Source organism: Hibiscus syriacus, unplaced genomic scaffold (assembly GCF_006381635.1).
Source record: "Hibiscus syriacus cultivar Baekdansim isolate YM2019G1 unplaced genomic scaffold, ASM638163v2 tig00111014_pilon, whole genome shotgun sequence".
NCBI lineage: Eukaryota > Viridiplantae > Streptophyta > Magnoliopsida > Malvales > Malvaceae > Hibiscus > Hibiscus syriacus.
Window position 1 is genome coordinate 32,209 of NW_024062954.1, and position 23,913 is coordinate 56,121.

Here is a 23,913-nt window from a genome sequence, read left to right on the forward strand (position 1 = left end):
TAAAAAACTGCAAAGCGTGTGAACAGGCGTTGGGCCTTGACGTCGGAATTTCTGTTATCGGAGACCGATTTCGCGATTGAAGAGGTAAAAGGGAAGGGGGTGAGCTAAAATAAGCCTTGAGCGTACCGTGTGACCTGAACCTTGGTTTCTTCTTGGTCGTCTCTCAAGTCCTAGATGCCGAAATTTCCATTTTCTCTTATTTATTCATTAATTTAATTATTTGTTTTTATTTATTTTTTTCACTTTAGACACATGGAGTAAACGAAGAAAGAACGTCTGACCTAACTTTCTTGTTCTCCATTTGCTTTAATTCTCACGCCAACAACGGTGCTTATTAAGATAATGGGTAAATATGCAAACAGTCTCATGATTAGGGTAATTTTTTTTATGAGTCTCGTAATTAAAAATATATACAAATTGATCGTTGATTTAAAAAAAGTTAATAAATTGTTTTTTTTGTTAAAAAAACTTTTGTGGAATGATGTATCAGTTTAATAAATTGATTTAGTAACACAATTTAATTTTAGAATTTTTACACTTTATTATATTGATCCTTTTTAAAACTTCATTTGCTTAAGAAAATTGAACTTAAAATTTGTTTTTCTCCCCAACTGCAGTGGTAATCGCTCAATCATTAGTGTCGTTGTTGTCTCAGGGTTGTCGAAACGTCTTTAAAAATTGAAAGTCATTAAAAGGCTTGATGAATTGGGGTTTATTTTAAAAATACGAAAATATATAATGTGGGGAATCACCACCAATTTTTATTTAGGATGTGGTTGGATCTCTGAAAAGTTTATTATTTTAATAAAATTCATTTTTAGAGAAATATTAAGATAATAATTTTAAGTCTATTTATCAAAAAACGAGTTTTTCGAAATGAGTTAATATGAAAAAAAAGATTAATATCCAATAGCGCCCTAAATTAGTATCTGGTTGATTATGTTGTTATCTTTAAAATAAAAAAATTATGAATTCGAGCTTAATAATACGAGGGACCATATAAGTTCCTGTACAAAACATCATGTAAGAATTATGAACAGATTCAAAAATAGATAGAGATTCATCCAAAGGGGTGATCCGGAAAAAAATAGGATTGATCATAGATATATGTTAATAACGCAAACAAATTCAATGAGATGAACACAAATAAAATTTCAGGCGATTATCATCAATAAAATACACAATTTACAGATAAATTAAGATTTCAAAATGAGTATATTCACCCTCAACTAGATGTGGATCCACATCGATCCAAATAGTTTAAAATTTTGGCAAGCCCATCAACTCGAATCAATTGAAAATACAAAAATATAAAAAAAATTATAAATATTTTACTTTAAAAATGTTTTTTTATCTAATTAAATGGTATTTAATTAATTTTATTTGTGATACCAAACTCAATCAAAAATTTTAAGGGACCATGTTATCAACTCGAATCAATTGAAAATACAAAAATATAAAAAAAATTATAAAAATATTTTTACCTTTAAAAATGTTTTTTTATCTAATTAAAATGGTATTTAATTAATTATTTGTGATACCAAACTCAATCAAAAATTTTAAGGGACCATGTTGCTTTCTCTAGGACCTTGCTCACTAACGGTGTTGATGAATTATATAATTTTAAAAATATATAATATATATATTATTATTTTTCTTTAAATTTTGATTATTAAATTTTTTAAATGGGCTGCTATTTAATTAGTTTGTGATACCAAATTTAATCAAAAAATGTATCTAAGGCTTTTCTTAATACAATTTACTTATTTAAAAGAGTTAGATTAAGGGGTTGTTTGTTTACTTCATAATGATTAAGCGCTGAATGATTCAAATGTTCTGTATGAATTAGCTTTGAATGTGACATGTTGTTTGGTAATGCCTCTGAATCATAATGTACTTCTGTTGAATCATTCAACACTATTTTGCTGAATCAGTCAGCACGAATTTAGAGGTGCGACACAACACGTTGAATGTTGAACGGTTCAGCATTCAGCGTCATTCAGAGCCAAACAAACAGCCACTAACTTTATTCATAAATCATATATTTTTAAAATAATATGAAGTAATTATATAATAATATTTATTTAATATTAATAACTTTTATATAAATTGATATATGGGAATATAAACGAATGATGCTCCCAAATTGAAAATATTTAAGCAAATCAACTTAACATTGACAACAATAATGACACATTACATTAGGCAGAGGTACTTGAACCGACATGCCTAGTTATTGAACTTGAACAAAACAATACAACATGAATGCCTGAATTCCTGATAAAAATGTAATCACAAAGTGTTCAAGTCAAACAAAACCCTAAAAATCCAACATGAAAAACACCAACAAAACAGCAGAATTCAAAGCTAAAAACAACAGACAAACTATGCACATTGGAAGCCTGCAGGAACCTCCTTCTGACACGCACTGAGGATCAAGCTAAGAGTAACAGGAACATTAAGGTTGATCCCAAGTACATTAGCTTTGATGGCGGTGCAAAGGCAAAGTGCAGCTTCCAAATCAGCCATCCCTTTAAGCAAAGCACAGCACTTGCTCGAAGGAGGGGTTCCCACGATTATGTTAACGAGGCCGAGCAAGTCGGCACAGGAGCCGAGCTTCAGTGTGTCCTTGGGGCAGGAAGCTGGCTTCGCCGGCGGTGGAGGGCATGCGGTTGGCTTGGGTTTGCATGAGTTGCAGGCGGTGGTGAATGTTGAGTGGAGAAGAAGAGTGGAGATTATGAAAAGAGCATAGAGTTTGGTGGAAGCCATTGCAGCACAAGAAATAACTGTGGATGAATAAGTGTAGAACCAGAAGTTGGTTTTTTAAAGAAGAATTCTGAGGTGGCTGTTTAGAGATCTGATTGAGTGGAAGAGAGTGAAGATGGATGATATGTTGTAGCAGTTGGATTTTTGTAAGCTTCCGGGAAGGAAAGTTTTATATACAAGGGTGATATAAAGTTTTAAAATATATATACCTTCAATTAATAAAAATACATTACAAATATGTAAAGTGATTTCAACGGTAAAAGTAAATGTTATTTTTCTTGGAGAATTTAGATTCAAATGGTTATGTTTACAGGGTGTGTTCATTATCATAGACTAAAAAATTATGAATAAATATTATCTTATAATTACTCCAACTTATTTAAAAGAAATAAAAAATTATGTCAAGCATCCATTAAGTAGACTCACCGCTAAAAAAATGATATTGCTAAAAATGAAACCAAAACGTAACGTTAGTGCTGATTTTTAAAAAAAATATAATTGGATGCCTAAAATAGAATCACTCGAATAGTTAGATGACTAAATATAGAATTTACCCTTTAAAGAATTACATCACGAACTCATTAAGTGATCTCATTAATAAAAAAATATTATTTTTCTATATTCGAATTTGAACTATTACGTATGTAGAATATATATATACACTGTTAATAGGAAAAAAATGTTTACAATGGTAATATAAAATATAATTTTAAACAATTGTTATCATATTCATGAAAAATAATTGTTACCATATAATCATCCTAGAACAATTGGAAATATAAAATCACCCTAGATGTGTCCTTTAATTATATTTGTTAATGTGAGCTTTTACACTAAATCTCGACTGGTATTGGATATCTCTTGACTTCACATATCTTTTTGATTGTTTGTATTTTGACATCTAAATTTATATGAGATAGTGTATTTTTTTTTGTTAAATATGGAGTAAATATAAGATAGTGTATGTTCAATGAATTTTAATCTTTTGACAATGAACGCTCATACTCTTGCATATGCGATGTTTGAACCCGGAACATCAAAGAATAATAACAAATACCTTTACTACTGAACTCGTTTGGTTAATAAAATCAATTAAACTTAGAGGGTAGTTATGTAGACATAAAGTTAATTAAACTCGAACTGTGTTAATAAACATAGCATGTTATTCTCTCATTATTTTTCTGCACTTATGTTTAACGTTAGTAGATACGGATCCATTTATTCATCGACAAAAATAGTACTTTCAATATTAAAAAAAAACAATAACGTGTAACAAGTTTACAACTTATCTGTGAAGAAATTTTAACCTTTATCGTACGAAATAATTATCCTTCTACTGTAGGGTTTACTCTTTCATCTCGTTGTCTTGACGCCAAATGGAAGAAGCATCCATGGAATAAAATAAAACGCAATCGTCTGTTATCGATGAAGATACAGTAAACAGGTTGGATTGTTGTGAAATTGTGATGGTTGTTTGACAAGTTTGTTCATCCGTAGCCACGTATTTTAATACCCTTCTCAATCTAATATTACGTCTCTTTCTTTCATGATTTCGGTTATTTGCATGACCTTTGTTTACATAAATACATATATGTATATTTTAACTTAACTTTAAGCTACAATTTGATAATTTACATTTGTTTTGGTCAATTAGATACCCAGACATGATTTTAGATTTAAATTTGATTTCATGGTTCAAATTGATTTAAATAATTATTTATTAAGTATTAATTTGGATCTAAAAATGAAATTAGAATGTCAATTTGAATAAATAAATTAAGTTTAAATACCTAGTTGGACCCAAAAAAAAAACCTTTTGGTACCAAATGAAGTACCTAAATCATCGGACAAAACAAATTTAAGGTTTTACCCTTAAATAAAGTTCAAATATCAAAATAAATATTTACCTATAATAAAAGGATATAAAGATTTCATAATCATTTAAAAAGATTTGAAACTTCATTGATAATAAAAGTCAGTCCATTTCCTTTCTTTCTTACTAAACTCCATCTTCTACCTTTCTTCTTTCCAACTACTCATTTTACTATGTGATTTTTCATTTTTTATTAAACAAGATGAATCGCTTATCTTCTTCGTCAATCCACCTTATATCATTGTATCAGTACTATTTAGTTAAAATGATATTAATGACATGTCAATTTTTGAAATTTATTATATTTCTGCAAATAAATTCTAAAATCTATCGACGGTTCATCAGTCAAGATCTTCAAATAGACTCTGCGCTTATCATAGCCTTTAAAGAATTTACATCCTTTGCACACAAGAGTGTCATAGCCTCTGGTCCCGCTACAATGCATAAATAAGATCTTCGACAAGTCCACATGATCAATCAGAACAAAATCCGAGAAATGAAAATCATATCTCTTTAACCTACTGACCTACGAATAATTATAATGACTCTATATGTGATACTATCAATTAGAATCAATATAAATACATCTCAATCACGATTAAGAAGGTGGGGAGACACTCCTCTTTCCTCTTAACCCTCCTATAGACATTATTCATCTTTTTTAAGTTAATTGTATTATATGTCCTCAAAGTATGACTTTTATTTTAAATTGGTCTATAAACTTTTAAATGTTCCAATTTCATTATTAAACTATGACTTTCATTCTAAATTAGTCCCCAAACTTCTTGAACATTCGAATTTCATCCCAAATTATATGTATATACTAATCACATCCCTTGTTTATAAAATTGCTAGGCCAAGTTATGTTATTATATGTTTGAAAAATAAAAAAATATATAGGTTAAACTATGGTTGAAACAAATTACATATTTAGACGTATTTGGGATGAAATTGAAATATTCAAAATTTTGGGACCAATTTAGTTAGAGGGTCATAGCTTAGTGATGAAATTATAATGTTTAAAAGTTTAATAACTAAAATGAGAGTCATAGTTTAGAGATAAAATTGAAACATTCAAAAGTTTAAAAATCAATTTAAAATAAGAGTTATAATTTAAAGACATATGATATAATTAACTCTAATTTATTCTCATTCTACCTTTCTCCCTTTTCTACCGTATAAAACCATGCACCTATTAGCGACCGTCATAAAAATGACTATAATTCTTCACCTAAATTGAGAAAAAGTAAATTATTAACAACCTATCAAGACAATCAATTTATTTTCATCAACAAAATTAAAAGTGATTTCATATTCCCTTCTTAACGTAAAAAAAAGATTAAAAAAACGATACAACAGAAAACGCGTAATTTGAAGTTGGCAGATTAGAAGATAACAAAGAAAAGGTGGTGTGATTTTCTTCTTTAAGAAATGGAATCCAGCTCTTGGGGATTGTGACAATAAACGTGACTTGTAGCTTGTCTACTTGACGTGTGTTTTGTCCTCTATATCTAATATATATATATATCCTTTCATAGTTCACATGCAAGAAGAATGGATGTTAATTATAATGGTGGGCGCCTCCCACCTAGGGATGGATATGAACACGAATCTTATGGGTTTCGATACGATTCGATTTGATCGGCTCATTTTTAAAAAAAATCAAGTTTGGATTTAGTCAGGTCGGGCTTTTTTAAAGGTAATTCGGGTTAGGTTGGATTCGGGTTTAGAGTGAAAAATACTCGACCTGACCCGAAGAAACAAAATATAATTTTACCTTATATATTTAGGAATAATTACAATAATACTCATCTATATATTTTTTTCCAATTAAATCATTATTTTTATTGAATAAAAACAATATTTTATATTATTTCGGATCGGGTCGGATTCGGATTTATCACAAAAATCGGATTGGGTTCGAGTCGTGTGAAGAGTATATATTTTTCGGATCGGTTAGGGTCGGGTGAAGGATGTAAAGTTTTTGGGTCGGGTCTAGTTGACCGAAACCCGACCCATGTCCATCCCTACTCCTACCATCATTGTATTGTACCTTAACCCCGGTTTAAGTTCTTAATACATCGCACAAATTAAATGATCTCGGTGATAAAATAATTATAATTATTTTTTAAGATTTTAGGTTCAAGCATCATAAATGTTAGGAGTATGAGTATTCAATATCAAAGGTTGAGACTTATCTTTAAATATATATTACCTTGTATTTACTCCAAATTAATAAAAAATCGAGTAACTCTTCTTAAAAAATTCAAATAAAGTTTAAATCATAAAATAGGAATCATCAATTCGATGGATTGAATACTCATCTAATTTCAAAGATAAACTATTTTTCTAAAAAAGTTAAAATTGTTTATTTCACTTCTTATTCACTTATTTTTGTTATTATAACAAAATCATTAAATGAGGTGGTACGTATGATACCCATAATTTTATCTAATTGGTTCCAACTTATTAGCAAAATAAACTATTATTGTTATATGTATAAATAATGTATTTAAAATTGTTAATTCACATGTTAACCTGCAAACAGATTCAATACTAATTACGGGTCTTAAAATGTATCTTATGTTTACTTTTATAGTTAATAAATATAATATATTAATAATATTACTACATTTTATAAATAATATATAAATTTTATTTAATAAATTTTAAATTAAACATAATAATTTTTATCTCCAGTTATAAAGATAATATGTATTGGGTGGCTGCAGATTGAGCCATGTGAGCCATGAAACAAGATATATTTTCCCCCATCTCTGAACCAGGTACCCCAGCTAAGGACCATATATAGGCACCACCTCAGTAGCATCATCTTTTTCCTATGAAATGTTGATTTCTGATCCACATGTCAACACCTTCACTTATATTTTATCATCCAAATAAATAAAATAAAATTATATAAGAAAAATGAATTCTTTTTGTGAGGACCAAACCCAGTATTTTTATTTTTAAAATGCACATAAGTGAAGTTAAATGGAGAATTTTAATGGTGTTATCAATTAGACTTCAATTTATTTTCTATCCAATCTTATGGTTAATTTTCTCCAAGCATGTTGTGACACGTATCACTATCTAATTGAATATTAAGTTTATTAAATTAAACCAAAATTATGACTAAATTGATCAAATTTATAAATATTAAGGATTAAATATGTAATTATACTCATTTTTAACAATCACATTAGCTCCTCGTTAAATATTAGCGGCATGTGACATGATTGATTGATAACAATTAAATAATTAGGTGATTTGATTGATAAAATTACAAAATCAACGGTCAAAAAAAAAGATATTAATTAAGTTATCATAGGTATAGTTTACCCTAAGGGGTGTTTGGTTCAAGGAATGTGGGATTCCGGGTGTCATACGTACCACCTCATTTAATGATTTTGTTATAATACTCATTCCCGGTAATGTTTTATTACCAATAGTAGATTTTTTAGGGTATATTACCGGGAATGTCATTACCTCCTTTCCCTTAGGTGTTGTAACATTACCGACGTTTTGGACTAAAATGCCCTTAAATTTTTATTTTTTTTCAAAAATATCATTCTTCTGTAGTTGAATAATAAAAATTCTACGAATGTTAAATTACAAATTTATCCTTAAATTATTTTAGATTTACAAAAAAAATCTATAAATAAAATTTTATATGAAGTTCAAGTGTTAAATTTTTTTTTACCCTTTCATTAAACATTTTTTATATTTTTAATTTTGTAAAAAAAATTATATAAATATTATGAATTTAATTTTTTAAATAAAATATATAAATATTTTTAAAATTTGTAATATTATACAAATATATAATAAGGACAATTTAGTCAAATATACATTCCAATAATCTTTTATTCCTTTAACCAAACACGATAATATTACATTCCTGCTAAACCAACCAAACACAAAATACAACATTCTCAGTAATCATATTCCCTGGTAATCTTTTATTCCCACTGGTAATCTTACATTCCCACTGGTAATCTTACATTCCGTGAACCAAACGCACTCTAAATATAAACATATTACAAGTGATTGAATGTCTTTTTAAGAAAAAAAAAGAAAACATGTAAAATATTAAACAAAATACGCGTTTTTAAATTATTATGTTAATGAACTTATCAAGTAACCTTAATGATTAAAAGGAGTGTTGTTTTTTCTAAATGTTTCAAATTTGAGTATATGTATCTGCAGGGTGTGCCTGCGTTAGCAATAAATAAGAAATATTATGAACAAATATTCTATTGTAATCATTCGAAACTATTTAAAAATATATTATATTAATCATATTATATCTTTTACATAATTATAGTTAAAATTTTTGCTTTTTATAAAATATTAAATTTTTGTTACATTATTATTGTTGAAGCACCGGATAAGAACATAGAAAGACCCATTCCAAGTGATTTTATTTTTAAGTTTACCCTGAGGATTTGGCCCATTTAAGTGCCTATATGATGCCCATTTAAGGCTGCAGACTTCTTCTAACAACTTGTAATTGATTTTCATTTAATTGGTTGTAATTGATTCAATAAAATTAGTTATTTATAATTGGTTTAATAAATATTTTTATGACGTTAATTACTCATACGTAAACATGTCAGTTTTTTCTTTTCGAATAGTTTGAGGCGATTATAAAGTATTATTTGTTTATAATTTTTCTTAGTCATTGGCAATTTATACATCATGCAGACATAACTACTCAAACTCAAGACCTTTAGAAAGAACAACACTCCCTTTAATTATTGTGATCGTTTAATGAGTTTCATCCCACTACCTTCTTGATTTGTAAGATGATTGATAATAACAGGGTGGGCAAGATGATTGTCCTCTAAAAATTTTACATTTTCATATGATTTATATTTTTCTTCATAATTTATTTTCATTGTTTTTAAAATTTTATAAGTTCGTTCAACAACATAAAATTTTACATTCGTCCTGATGATAGATAATATTATGTGAGCATCGAACGTGTATTATTATACAGAATGTCACGTCAGTATTATTAAAAGTTAAAATTTTAATCTACTTTCATTTAAAAGATAATTTTATCATTTCTATGTTGATGGTCAAAATTTAGGTAAAAATTAAGAACTATATGTTGATAGATAATATTATGTGAGCATCGAACGTGTATTATTATACAAAATGTCACATCAATATTATTAAAAGTTAAACTTTAATCAATACTTTTATTTAAAAAATAATTTTATAATTTCTATGTTTATGTCAAAATTTAGGTAAAAATTAATAACTATAAAAATATAAATATTACAAATTAAAATTGTAATTATACCTACAAAAATTTAAAACATGTGTATGGTACTTTACCTTTTTGTTGATTCATGATATGCGAACAATACATATAAATAAACCTACAACAATGCGCGTTTAAGGTACGGGGTCTTTATTGTGATATTCAATGTGATCCATTAATAGATTTTTGATATTATATTTTTATTTTATTTTTTATAAGGTAGTTAATTTATTAATCAAATTATTCAAATAGAATATTATAAAAATTTACAATAAAAATAATTTATTTAATTTTATCTATAATTTTTAATATTATTTAAAAGGTTTAATATATCGATGCATTAGATAACTTACTATTAATTTGATATTACATTAACTGCGTTTAGACATTTTTATGTGATATTCGTTTTTATCTTTTTCTCATAATTGGATTTGATGATGTCTCAACTGATCAAAATAGTGTTTATTTGTTATCTTGATGTTTTTCTTTTTAATATGCAGTTTGTCAGTGGTCTTTCAGTAGTTTTCATCCCCATTTGTGAATCGTTTATCGATACAGACAGATCTATTCGTATCTATATTTGTTCGAGTATTTTGGTTGAATTTTTAAGTTTTTACTTATATGGTAATTGACTCATTGTATGATCTCAATGATTAGTTTATTGTGTTAATAGTTATATGAAAATACCATAGTTATATATTTAGGTGACAGTCATAGTTATAAACATTTATTATAATTTTGGATATTTTTTGTTTAATAAACTAGTGGCTTCTATTAAGAAAAAACGTAATGTATAACGTATAATTTACATATTATATAAGAATATATTTAAAATTTGATTATAAAACATGTTTTTAAATGTTTTTATGTCGGTTTTACGATCATGAGTCATATAAATACAAATGAATTATAATTTGGAGAATGATTTAGGTAAATTTATCGTTAACGTATGAAAACGGACCTAAAATTATTCATTCCCAAATTTATCTCAAAGTTGACGTTCTTTATTCATTAAATAAATGTTACATAAATGCAAATAATAAATATATTGTATTTCATTGATTTTCAGCATTTAAGGGATGACAAAGAAAGAGAAAGGAATGGAAATATAAATTAATTGTAGGAAAAAAACGTCGACTTGAAATGAAATTAAATTCCATTTGGGTTAATTTTATTAAAAGTATCCAAACTATAATTTAAATTTTACATTAATCCTTAAATTATATATATATATATATATTATATAATTTAATCCTTAAAATTTTCGTTTGTATCAATCAAATTCTTCCATTAGTATAGCCACTAATTAGACATGTCCAATAGGATGTGCTACACCATCGCTTTTAAACTTTATGACATTTCGTTTTTATTTCTAATGAGAAACAATGTTCTCCACCTCTTTAAAGCATGATATTCTCATCGACTTAATCTCGTGATGTCTTCCTCACGGACCATCGTCACAATTGTCCACTCTATCTATCTTATTCATTGAGACACTCGACGAGAAATCAAACGGTCAAATGATCATTATGATACCACTTGTCGTGGGATCATTATCATCTTTCCAAAAGATATGTATGATAGAATTTATAACACCACAGCTTTTAAACTTCAAGATCTCAATTTTTTCTGTGTATGATTAATATTCTCATTCTCTCCAAGATGTGACATACGATTTTGTATGAATAATTTAGATTTGATTGAGTAAAAAAATAAATATTTACGGTATGATTTAAATCATGTATCTTTTTTATGTAAATATTGTATTAAAATAGAGGAAATATCTAAAACTAAAAAAAAATTACAAATGAACATAAACTAAACATATAATCAAGACATTTTCTATAACTAGGGATATAAGAAACTAGCCACTTGTGATCATACATAGATTATTCAAATAAAATGTTAAAAACTTATAAAAAAAACTCGAATATAATATATTAAGAATAAATTTAACTATATCGGTAAATGAATCATAACATGAAATCAAACTATTAAAAGATCATCGACAATCGTAATCAGAACCGAGCGTTTAATGCCTAAGATGACCTATAAGGTGATCATAGAATGACTTGATTGATACTTTGAGGATTTAATTAGAATATTTTAGATTTAAGATCCAATTTAAAATCTACACAATAGTTTGAGATGTTTGGGCAATTTACCTTCTTCTTCATCAACTGAGTCCTGTTATTTTGACTCCGTTAAAACAAACAAACAAAAAAATGACTTCATTTGACTCGGAAAGGAATTGGTTTACCTTTTAATCCTGCCATCTCCAATTTGTTTGCAACAAGGCTCTTCTTTTTGGCTATTTCTTAATATTCGGAAGAGTCTTCCATTGTCTCGTGGCTACTACTTACCTTCCGCCTACATTGAAGCCTACGCTATCCTGGATCTTACATTAACGTGTCGGTGGCAGATCAGAAAGCCAAAAAGACTTGAATTAAAGATCCAGCTGAAGCAAAAAGTTGGATCTTTGAAACAAATCCCTGTTGTTTTCTGAATCTGGGTTTTTATCTGATCTGTAATGGGTTGGAGGTATAAGGCTGGCTTGTTCTTGATAGGTACTGTTGTTGTTATTTGGGTAACCTCTGCAGAAGTAACCCAGGTTCGTTTTCTTTTCTTTCATTTATTTTATAATTAAGTGTCTTTGGATTTGAATTGTTAACTTTAATTATTTTATCCATGGCCATGCATTTGTTAATGTTATTGATCAATTAGTTCATTTTATGGTTTATGTATCGGTTTGGGTTAGGTTGCTGTAATTGACTTTTCGTATACAATTGAAACATTTGAAAGTGTTTTTCCTTCATTAATCCATCATATTTTTTTTCATGTATATCGTTTATTAATTGGGTTTTAATTAGTCTTGGTCATTTTTTTGCATGATTCATTTCTAGATAGAGAATTCTTGTAGGAAAATATGGTGTTTAATTTCATTTTTTTTGCATAAAATCTTACCAGGAAGGGGAAAAATAGCATTTAATTGTATTTCATATTGTGACTTGTACCATGCTTGTAGGTGCCATGATTGCTTAATGTCGTTGAATGGTTAAATTTTGTAAAGATCCTATCCTGTTCAGCTGAATAGGCTATCTGATGAATCAAAGTATTTATAATCTCTGGATGCAATTCTAAGAGCCTTTATGTATGTATTATTGTAATTTCTTGCACCCGAATGGGTTGATTCGATTTAGAAGTAACATGCGTTCTTTTTCGAACTCTGTGGTCTTTTGCATATTTTGATGTTTTGAGAATGCATTACAATATTTTGAAGCTAGTTGAATTTCAAACTAATTGATGTCTCGTGTGCAGGATATTTTTACCGACTATAAGCAGCCATTTGCGGTTACATATCTCGGAGCTTCTCTTATGGTAATTTACCTTCCAGTAGCCTTTATAAAGGACTGGGTGTGTAACATTCTAAGGCGTCGTTCTTCTAAAACTGTTAAAGATATAGAAAGCTTAGACGAGACTTCCACTGAACTTAATTCTCCTCTAAGGCACAAAATATACGAAATGGAACTTCAAGGGACTTTGGTTAGGAAGGACAGTGATGCAGATCTTTCACCTCACATAGAGGGTAAGTCGTTGGTTCCTAAACAAAAAGATGAACTGCAGTTTATGAAACAGGACAAAGAGCTTTCCACGAGGGAGATTGCTACCTTTGGATTTTATATTGCGCCTATCTGGTTTGTAACAGAGGTAAAAGTTTCAGTGCATCATTTTGTTTTTGTTTTTTCCCTTTTCGATTTCTTTTGTTCTGTTAAAAATTTCAAAGCCTCTAGTTTGTGTATTGAATAAGCTATGAATTCTCCCCCAAAAGAGTAGTACTGACAATATTCTGCACTATTTTTGTATATGAAACATACAAGCAAAGGAACCAAAAGAGTTATTGATAATGGTTTTTGGTTGTTGCAGTATTTATCAAATGCTGCTCTTGCACGTACAAGTGTAGCAAGTACAACGGTGCTGTCCTCTACTTCAGGACTTTTTACACTTTTATTGGTGCTTTTCTGGGCCAAGATTCATTAAATGTCGCAAAGGTGGTTGCTGTATTTGTCAGCATGGCTGGTGTTGTTATGACCACTCTTGGAAAAACTTGGGCTGCTGACGATTCAATGGGATCTGCGTAAGTTCATTTATCTTTAATGCCTTAACATGATGTGCTTGTTATTCAGGACTATGTTGTCTTGATTGAACTTCGCGTATATGTTTATGCACTTATGATTTATAGTTGGAACTAGTATCGTCATGTAAGAAACAGTGCTTCCAAAGCCACTTTATTTTGAAGAAGAGAGTTAGTGGATTGGACACTTCCTATACAAGCATTCAGATTACCATCAAAACTTTCTGCAACAATTTTCTAAATTGTGATAAAGAAAAGATTAGTGTTTGGAATTGCTTTCTTTTCGAATTCAAAATTTTCTTGGTTGCTTTCATAAACTGCATGGCTTTTGTTATTATCGTAACGAAAGTGATAATTAAATTTCATCCTGTAGAAGATCTCACAAAAGACTAAATTACTTTGTCCAAGGCCCCCCCCCAATTAGTTTGATCTTTGAAATGTATGTTTTTAAGATTGACAATTAATGTTTACTTTTAGCAATGGGAAACGTTCTTTTGTCGGCGATCTTTTCGGCCTCCTCTCCGCCATATATGGGTTATTTACAGGTCTGGCTGAATCTCTTATTTTAGTTCATTTACTTTTTATCCATTCTTAAGGAAAATTGTCATCTTCTCTTCCTTTTTTTAAAATATGTTGCAGTGCTGCTTAAAAAGTTTGCAGGTGAAGAAGGAGAAAAGGTAGATGTTCAAAAGTTGTTTGGATACATTGGACTCTTCACACTTGTGGCACTATGGTGGCTGGGTAAGAATTTTTTTTTGAGAATTTGCGTTCGTATAGAATAAGTCATCAAAATTGGTTTCCAAATTCTTGTAACGAATTGTTGACTTCCTACTTGAGAGTGTATCCCAACATTTAATTAGCGAACTAATCTCTCCTTTAAATACTGTTTCAGTCTGGCCTTTGACGGCCTTGGGGATAGAACCCAAATTTACGATTCCACACTCTGCTAAATTGGACGAAGTAGTCCTTGCAAATGGCTTTGTTGGAAGTGTCCTCTCCGATTATTTTTGGTACGCACCCTTTTTTTCCGAGCACTTTCACAAACCAAACCGTTGCGGTTTTCTTCTTTCATGCATTCTTAATCTTTGTTTGAACTTCGTCTTTTCTCTAGGGCATTGTGTGTTGTGTGGACGACTCCTCTAGTAGCCACATTAGGCATGTCACTTACCATCCCTCTCGCGATGGTGGCTGACATGCTCATCCACGGCCGTCATTACTCAGCAATTTACATTCTCGGCTCGGCTCAGGTAAAGCACATGGTCGAATGCATGCAAGTGTGTTGGATTATTGTGTAGAACCATCTGTTTTCATCTTTGACTTTGTGTTATGATGGTGAATTTGCAGGTGTTTGCTGGATTTGTAATAGCAAATGCTTCAGGTTGGTTGACAAGAAAGTTGGGATTGTAGCAGCTGTGGAAATCATCAATCGTATAGCTCAATCAGAACACAATTCATTCTTTATCAGGAGCCCTTGTCTCCATTCATTTGTTGTTGAAAACTTTGGTTTGTTGCCGAAAATGCTGAACTTAATGTTATCGTCTGCTCCATCTTGTAAATGATATCTCTTCTTTTTCCACTTTTGACAAACATAAAAGAGACTCTTTTTTATTTTGTTTTGGCACTTGGCCCTAATTGTAAGATATTTTTCTTTAATCAAAAGATGCAGTCTCGCTATCAACTACCAGCTGAGTTAAAAGACCTTGGATTATGGATGATAATGGATTGGGTCGGATTGAGATTTTGATCCACTTAAACTTGAATCGAGTATAACATTCTTTGTCAGTATTTAGGAAGGTTACACCTATTCGAAACTCAATCCGATTTTTTGAGGTAAAATAAGGACTTAATTGAAAGAAATATAAAAGATAATTATAGTAATAATAATCTCTAAACATATGAAGGTAACTATACCATTATTCTTGGGTAGGATATTTTTCACATCAACTTGAACTCAATCCAATATCATATTTTAAAAAATCCGACCTAAACCAAGGTTTTCAAAACAAAACGTATCTTACAAAATCGGATTCGGGTTAAATGTTCATCCCTATTTGAATATCAATGTTGTAAATAGAATAAATTATATTAAAAAATCGTCTCTATAATAACATTTGTATTACTCTAGATCTCTTGAATAAATAGAAGAGTTTGAAAGTTGTGAATATAACAAATTGACATTTGTATTACTCTAAATCTCTCAACTAAATAGAAGAGTTTGAAAGTTAAGAATATAATAAATTGAGCGAAAAGGATTCAAATCTTAATTTATATTATAAATGGAAGAAACTAAATTAGAAAAGTTATATTTAGAATGACCGTTGTGATACTGGATTCGGGTTAAAAATCTAAGCTTAACCATTAAATAAGCCTCAAATTTAAACCATAGTTAGTTCAGTCTCTCTCTTTCCAAGAAGGATCATGTAAGGAGGATAGAGACCACAGAAATGAGAATGCTTCGGTGGACATGCGGTAGGACTCTGTGGGATATGACAACAAACTCTGCTATTAGGATGTCCTTGGGGGTGGTGCCTGTTTCCGAGAAATTGAGGGAAGGAAAACTACGGTGGTTTGGGCATGTCCTCAGGCGACTACCATCTGATGTGGTCAGGAGGGTAGAGTCGATTACAGTCGACGGTGCCAGAAGGAGAGGACGACCAAGGCGGAAGTGGGAAGACTGCTTGAGATCTGATTTGATGGATTTAGCCCTTACCGAGGACATGACCTCTGATAGGAAAGTATGGAGACTTAAGACTAGGATAGTCGAGTAGTGTGGGTCACATCTCTAGGGTGTATCATCTCTGTCTTCTTTTATTGCCTTTGTAGTAATTTACATAACTTCAACTTTTTATCCGTTTCTGTTATTGGTATTTATGAAGGCTTAGAACTGGGCTTGCTATCGTTTGACTTCTGTGTATCATTCTCTTCACTTTTAAATTTAGTCGGGTCTTACGTTTCTGTCTATATACAAAGATTACTGCCCATTACAGACGCGCATATGATATTAACGATATTAATGACTGCATATGAATACTGTACAACTATGTATTTATGTATTTATTTATACATGCATTGCATTTTATATATATATTTTTAATTTTCTGAATGCCGGAGGTCTTCCACGGAAGTTACTCTCAACCTGACGTTGGGGGCAGCCTACTACCTACCTCCCCTTACCCCATTGCATATGGGAATTGGGTTTTGTTGTTGTTGTTGTTGTAGTTCAGTCTCTCCTTGTAAAATGGCAAAAGCCCAAATATAGTCCATGTGAAAGGCCCAGGTTCAATAGGCAATACAAAGTGAGAAGCACCGATCCCAAATTCAACATATTTCTAGAAGCTGGAAAATCCAGGAACTGTGTACTTTTTCTAGTTTTCATCAACTGTCGAAGCTCTCAAATCTCTGCTGCCATGGCGCCGATCGCACGGTTACTATTGCTCGTGCTTCTGTCAACTGCACTAACGATTTCATCAGGGTACGAAATTATCTTCAACGCCTTTTATTTGGTACTCCTGATTCTCTTGTTACCGCTGAAAAATCAAATTTAACTCTGATTGGATTCTTTTGAACCCTAGATTAACTAGAAATTCAATTTAGGGACTTTATCACCGTAGTCACCTTGTTTCTGCTAAAATTAAAATCAAGTAAATTTGTTTAGTTTCTTAATTGATTGCTCTATCGTTGTTGGATCTTTTATTAGGTTTTCAACTTATTTACTCGTTTATGTACCTGTTTTTGCAGGTCTGGTGATGGATACACCATCAATGGTCGAGTGAAGATCCCCCAAGGTATTTTGGCCTTTTTCTTTGTTCTTTTTTTTATCAGTTTTGCACTTTTTCAAAATTATACTATTATCTAGTGATTTTTTTTTGTTGTTTCGGATCTTTGCTTCATTCTAATTTAGTAATTTTCTTGTGATAGTGTTAATCTCACTTTAGAATGAAAGTAGATACATAAAGTTACTGATCTTTCATGCTGATTTTCCAGTGTGTAAAATATATGGTGATTTATTATGCAAAGCAGTCTTTGAATATATTAATTAGATATTTTTGAATTTGTTTTTCAAATTTTGATTAGGACGATTTGAGTCGCTTTTATGTTATGTAATAGGATGTGTGTGATATATCTAACCATTAATCCATCCCATTCTAGGTTTTGACAAAAGATGAAATTCACCCCATTGAACCTATAAACATCGGTGCAGATTCTGCATTTGAGAAATTGACATTAATTATTCTTCACTGAGGCATGCTTTTAATAACACGGCTACAATGTATGCATCTCACTATATATTTGTTCATGTTCTGTTATGATATGTTAATCTTTTATTTAATTTAGTGCAGATGACTGATGACTTTATTTGGCAGGTCTGGGTACAGCAGGGTTTGCTTTTCCCGGAAAAATGTCAAATATCAAAGTTATACTCAATGGTGGTCAAATTGTTACTTATCTGAGGCCTGATGGATATTTTTCATTGTATCCTAATCTTTATCAATTTCTTTTTAATTTGGGGGTGGCGTTGCTAGGGTTTGAACCCAAGTTTTCATTCCTCACAAACCTCTGGCCACTTAGACCAAGAAGTTGTTTGCAATTCTTGTGCATATCACCGATTGAAAATCCATATATTTTTACTTTTTTCATTGCTCTTTTAATACTGTTTTCTGTTAGTAAATAATCTGGCACCGTATAAAATGGGTGGTAGTAAACCTTTCCCCTGAACTATTATAATTCCTTAATATAAAATGCCTAAAGCCAGAAAATACCAGCAGGAACTCATTTGATTGAAGTAGCTGCAATCGGCTATTTCTTCTCCCCTGTAAGATTTTTATTTCTGGCTTGGCTCTCGAGAATTTTAATCATCAAATCATTTTGGTTTTCTTCATTAACTTTAATGCCTTTTGAACTTGCTTAGGTTAGAGTTGATGTTAGTGCTAGAAACCCAGGCAAGGTGCAGGCAGCATTAACAGAGAACAGGAGGGGTCTCAGCGAATTGGTTTTAGAGCCATTGAGAGACGAACAGTATTACGAGGTTAACGAACCTTTTACTATTTATGTTTATGTCTCCTTTGTTTGCAGTTATTGCCTATCCTTTGCTTCATGTTTATCCTACTTTGTTGCAGATCAGGGAACCGTTCTCCATAATGAATGTTGTGAAAAGCCCAATGGGTCTCATGGTGGGATTTATGCTAGTGGTTGTGTTTTTAATGCCCAAATTAGTGGAAAACATGGGTAAAGTACTCTGCTACTACTTCATAACTTGGTAGCTTCATTGAAGTTCTGACTGGCAATATATTTATGAGTCGATTTTGATGGAGAATATGCTACTTAATTTCTTGCTTGCATATTTTTCTTGATCGGGATAAAATCTCCTATGTTGCCTATTCTCCGCTTGTATGAAGAATAGTTGAGCAGCAATTAATTTTCCCAAACATTACATTTTTTCATTCTATAATTTTCTCATTACAGTTTTGGCAATCTTTTATTCTTGGCTTTTATGAATACAACATTCTTGTGCATCTGCTTCTAAATGCTGCTGCCCCTCTCAACGTATAGGCTGGAAATTCCATTTTTGCTAATTTTATCAATCTATTATCCATTGCAACAGATCCGGAAGAAATGAAGCGAGCACAAGAAGAAATGAGAAACCAAGGGGTTCCCTCTTTGGCTAGTTTGTTACCAGGAGGTGGTAGGAATTAAGTTCTTGATCAAGAACCGTGAACTCGAAGTTAATGTTCGGAAAAATCAAAGGCGGTTCAAATGTCAACCTGGATTGGTCTTGTACCCTAACATACATCATTTGGTTGCGGAAAGAATGGATGATACCCTTTGAATTATTAGCGGCATCTCAAAGGTTACGTAGTTTTTTTTTTGGCCATAGCTGCAGAACTTAATTCATTGTTGATGCTTTGATATCAGAAACAAATAAAATTTAGGGAAATTATTGTTATGGACATCATAGGTTTTTTTTGGCTCGAAGAATTCCCGGTTTGTTTATGTGGGTGATTTAGCTTCTCGTTTATCAACTCTCCTTCGGCTCCATCTTTGATGGTATGGTCTCCTTGTGCATTTTTTTGTTATTAAAGCCTCTATCAACATTAGTGTCGAGAAGCAACATTTCCCACAAAAACATTCCTTGATGCACAGCTCCTTGACAAGCATTTTATTGGGAAATTCTCAAACATAATGACAAATATGTAACGATGTCATGAAATCTCAAAATAAATGGCTGTCAATGTGCATAACTGCTCTCAACACCAGTCCACTTGCCTTTACAAAAAATGTCTTCGGCCGATACTTGCCTTTACAGATTGAAGATTGGACCAATTGGTCCAATTGTAAAACAATAAACATCAAATTGCATATGCATATCCAAGGAATGAAATCAAAGCCATAATTTGCTGGAAAATTGTATGTATAAACACAGAATACCCCTACGAACATCACAAACTTGAAATCAAAACCATCCACTTTGATCGTGAACACATTGTTCTAGATATTAATTTTTTAAATTTAGACTTATTAAATGATTAAAGACAGAGTTTATATATCGACTTATGTTTGTGTAAACATGTCTTCAATACATACCATATGTATTTTTTTTAACAAATTTTGCTTAGTTTTAAATAGTTTAGTTTTTTTTCTTTCTTTTTTTTTCCCCTGATTTTTTTTTTGGCTCTTGTATTTTAAAAAACGAAACTGAGGAAAATCATCTAGAAAGAATGATACTTTCCCTTAAATCGTTTTGGGTTTCATGAGAAGTCATTAAGAATGAACGATGATTTTATTATAGTCGTTAAATTTACGGCGTTTTCCCTCAAAAATCACTGGTGATCGGTATATTTATCGATTTAACACCGGTCATATTATATTTTTCGACACTTTGCTGATACGGTAACATTTTAACGTTTTAATTTAAATTATTAGTAATAATTAGTTGATTTATTTAATGCATGATTATTAGATTAAGAATTAATTTTTATAATTATTTATTTTTAGGAGAAGAACCGTGTATTAGATCCTTTTATTAGGAATCTTAAGTTAGTGATACCTAGCCGTGTCTTGCCATATTTAGTAGAGGCTGGATTTGGTTACATAGGTAGATATCAGGGTCACTGTAAGATAGAACCATACCTTATTTCTGCCTTAGTATAGCGGTGGAGGCCGGAGACCCATACATTCCATCTTCCGTGCGGAGAGTGCACGATCACGCTTGAGGATGTTACTATGCACATAGGGCTTCCGGTGGATGGAGATGTGATATCAGGGATAACTTCCGGTTCTTGGACTACTTTGTGTCGGGATAATCTAGGATGTGTCCCGGAAAGTTTTATCGGAGGTAGGATACCGTTAAATTGGTTAAATGCCAATTTTCGGGAGTTGAGCGCAGACGCCTCTGAGGATGAGGTTAAGATGTATGCACGGGCATGCATATTGCAGTTGATAGGAGGGTTGCTGATGCCGAACAAATCGCGCAACCTAGTCCACTGCATGTGGTTGCGACATCTTAGCGACTTTCATCTCGTCGGATCATTCAGTTGGGGCTCAATAGTTTTGGCTTTGTTATACAGAGAGATGTGTAGAGCCACTGACTACAGCCGTAATGTTATCGGCGGATGTCTCCTACTGCTGCAGTCTTGGGCATGGTATCGATTGCCCTTTTTATGTCCCGTTGTGAAGAACCCATTCGTATTTCCACTACTTCTGAGGTAATTATAAAACTGATTTTGTATATTAATAATTTTATACAGCGTATAATAAATTTTTTTCCTTGAATAGGTGGTCTACTAATAGGAAAAATCATCAGGAGCTACCTGATGATTTAGAACAAATTAGGGTGTTAATCGATCAGAAGGCTGGCACACAAGTATGAATTTTAATGTTTAAAAATCGATTTTAGATTATAGTTATATAATTAGATTATTATTTTTATAAAAATTATATATTATTTGTTTTAGTTTGAATGGGTGCCATATTCTATTGATGATGTGAGGGCGGTGATCCCACCTGAGTTGAGGGGTCCATCAGATGTTTGGATGGCGATGGTCCCTCTGATCTGTTATGCGACCGTCGAGTGGCACTCAACTGATCGCGTGCTCCGGCAGTTTGGTTGTTTTCAACCAATTCCCGAAGCACCTCGCCGAGGATGCACGAGGGCAGACCTTTCCACGACATCGACAGAGACGTTCACCGACACAGCACCATCGTCCCCCGACTCGTGGACGGAGAGCAGGTGCTTCCGGTTCATCCTCAGCTGCACCAGCAGGACCTTCACAACAGCCACCACAGCCATTTATGATGCTGCAACCATATATGATACCGCCATCGCCTTTCCATTACCAGATGTCGTCGCCGCCGCCTTCACCTGGTTTTATGACCTCGCCGCCGCCGCCGTCATAGATGACCCCTCCTGGAGGCTATTATGGGTCTATGTTTGCAGATCCGACTTGGGGTTCATATGCTGAATATTTGGCGGGTTCAGCCTCATCACCCATGGCCGCATCACAGACACATTCTGTACAGTTTTCACACTCAGTGATGTCTGGGTTTTCCCAGTTTTCGCATGCCGGTGGGATAGTCAGTCATACACCTCCAAGGTCCTTATTATATGGAGGCGTTTCATCGTCATCAGTTCCTCATCAACCTAATGTACCTGCTCAGGACGACGACGATGACAGCGAGGAGTCAGAACCAGTGATACGAAGAAATCCTCCTCGAGACCGACAACCATCGCCCTACGGAACACATTCACGACGCATGCATCGATAGATTTTTTTATTATATTTGTATTTACTTTATTTTGTTTAATTGTAAATTTTTTTTATTTTTCATTTAATACTTACTTTATTTTGTTAAATTTGTTGGACTTATTTTTAATATATTTCAGTTAATTTTGTTTATTACAATTTAATATTAGTTATTGTAATTTGGTTATCATTTATCATTTAATTCTTATTGTAAGTTTGTTGTATTTAAATACCAAATTGTTATTAGTTTGATAAAATTTAATGAATGTGTTCGTTTTTTTAATATTCATCAGCGATTATCGAATGACATTAACTTGAAGTAAATGCAAATTAAAATACAAGAATTATTATTTGATAAACAAATACATCATTTCCTCATCAATTGTTACTTGATGACAACAGAAGTGGACATGTTTTTCTAGTGTGTCATGGGTTTCTACAATGCTGGTTTCATCTTTTCGAATTTCACCATCATAATAAACAATAGCTGAAAGTCGCGTCATTCTTTGAGTTTAAAAGTGCGGCAATATTATATATGCAAAAAAATAACTAAAACAAACCTGATTAAACTAATTATATACGAACGAAAATATAACAGAATAAATTTTTTACACATCAACGTAAATAATTTAAATAATATAATTTTATATTATTACATGCACCGCAAAACTATTTCGACGTATGCTCCCGTTTTTCAATTTTACAAACATAAAAATTAATTAAAAATAATTAATATAATATTTTTTTAAATAATGATAATAAACAATAAATATAATTAAAAAATTATAACAAAATTACCTTATAACGAAAAATTGCACAAACTTCTAAATCAAATATGAGAAGATTACCAGAATTATTACTCGTTGACAGAATTGTTGTATTAATTTATAAGTTGAGAGGAGAGATGCGAGGAGATGTAAGAAATTTAACCGGCGGAGGAGTGTATTTATAACCATATAAGGTGCGGTACCTGCACCGCACTATATGTAATTATTCAGATAAATGATATAGCGCGGACCAGAGACGCGTTAAATATAATTACCCCTACGTGGCATATAGCACGACCCCTGATCCGCGCTATACCCTTACGTGGCGTATAGTGCGGATCAGGGGCCGCGCTATACACACG

General features: G+C 31.5%; 2 protein-coding genes and 1 pseudogene across 3 annotated transcripts; 2 read left to right on the forward strand and 1 right to left on the reverse strand.

Annotated features, from left to right (window-relative positions):
* The first annotated feature begins 290 nt into the window (after positions 1-290).
* Positions 291-20,016, forward strand: LOC120150138 (ER membrane protein complex subunit 7 homolog). 2 transcript variants are annotated; one of them, XM_039162860.1, is made up of 9 exons: positions 291-295; positions 12,077-12,086; positions 17,407-17,515; positions 17,782-17,828; positions 18,408-18,516; positions 18,793-18,856; positions 18,953-19,069; positions 19,161-19,269; positions 19,646-20,016. In XM_039162860.1, the coding sequence occupies exons 3-9, from the start codon at positions 17,451-17,453 to the stop codon at positions 19,735-19,737; spliced, it is 603 nt and encodes a 200-aa protein (XP_039018791.1). In that variant the 5' UTR covers positions 291-295; positions 12,077-12,086; positions 17,407-17,450; the 3' UTR covers positions 19,738-20,016. The 2 variants fall into 2 exon arrangements, with proteins under 2 accessions (XP_039018791.1, XP_039018790.1); XM_039162859.1 differs by lacking the exons at positions 291-295; positions 12,077-12,086 and having other exon boundaries at positions 17,338-17,515.
* Positions 2,171-2,899, reverse strand: LOC120150140 (14 kDa proline-rich protein DC2.15-like). The gene has a single exon (XM_039162861.1). The coding sequence runs from the start codon at positions 2,767-2,769 to the stop codon at positions 2,386-2,388; it is 384 nt and encodes a 127-aa protein (XP_039018792.1). The 5' UTR covers positions 2,770-2,899; the 3' UTR covers positions 2,171-2,385.
* On the forward strand, positions 12,249-15,619 carry LOC120150136 (annotated as a pseudogene).
* Positions 20,017-23,913: the final 3,897 nt, after the last annotated feature.

Coding starts and splice junctions, on each gene's coding strand:
- LOC120150138 (XM_039162860.1), top strand. CDS start 17,451: ATGGCGCCGATCGCACGGTTACTATTGCTCGTGCTTCTGTCAACTGCA. Junction 18,517..18,792: donor CCTGATGGATATTTTTCATT/GTATCCTAATCT, acceptor AAATGCCTAAAG/CCAGAAAATACCAGCAGGAA. Junction 19,270..19,645: donor CAAATTAGTGGAAAACATGG/GTAAAGTACTCT, acceptor CCATTGCAACAG/ATCCGGAAGAAATGAAGCGA.
- LOC120150140 (XM_039162861.1), bottom strand. CDS start 2,769: ATGGCTTCCACCAAACTCTATGCTCTTTTCATAATCTCCACTCTTCTT.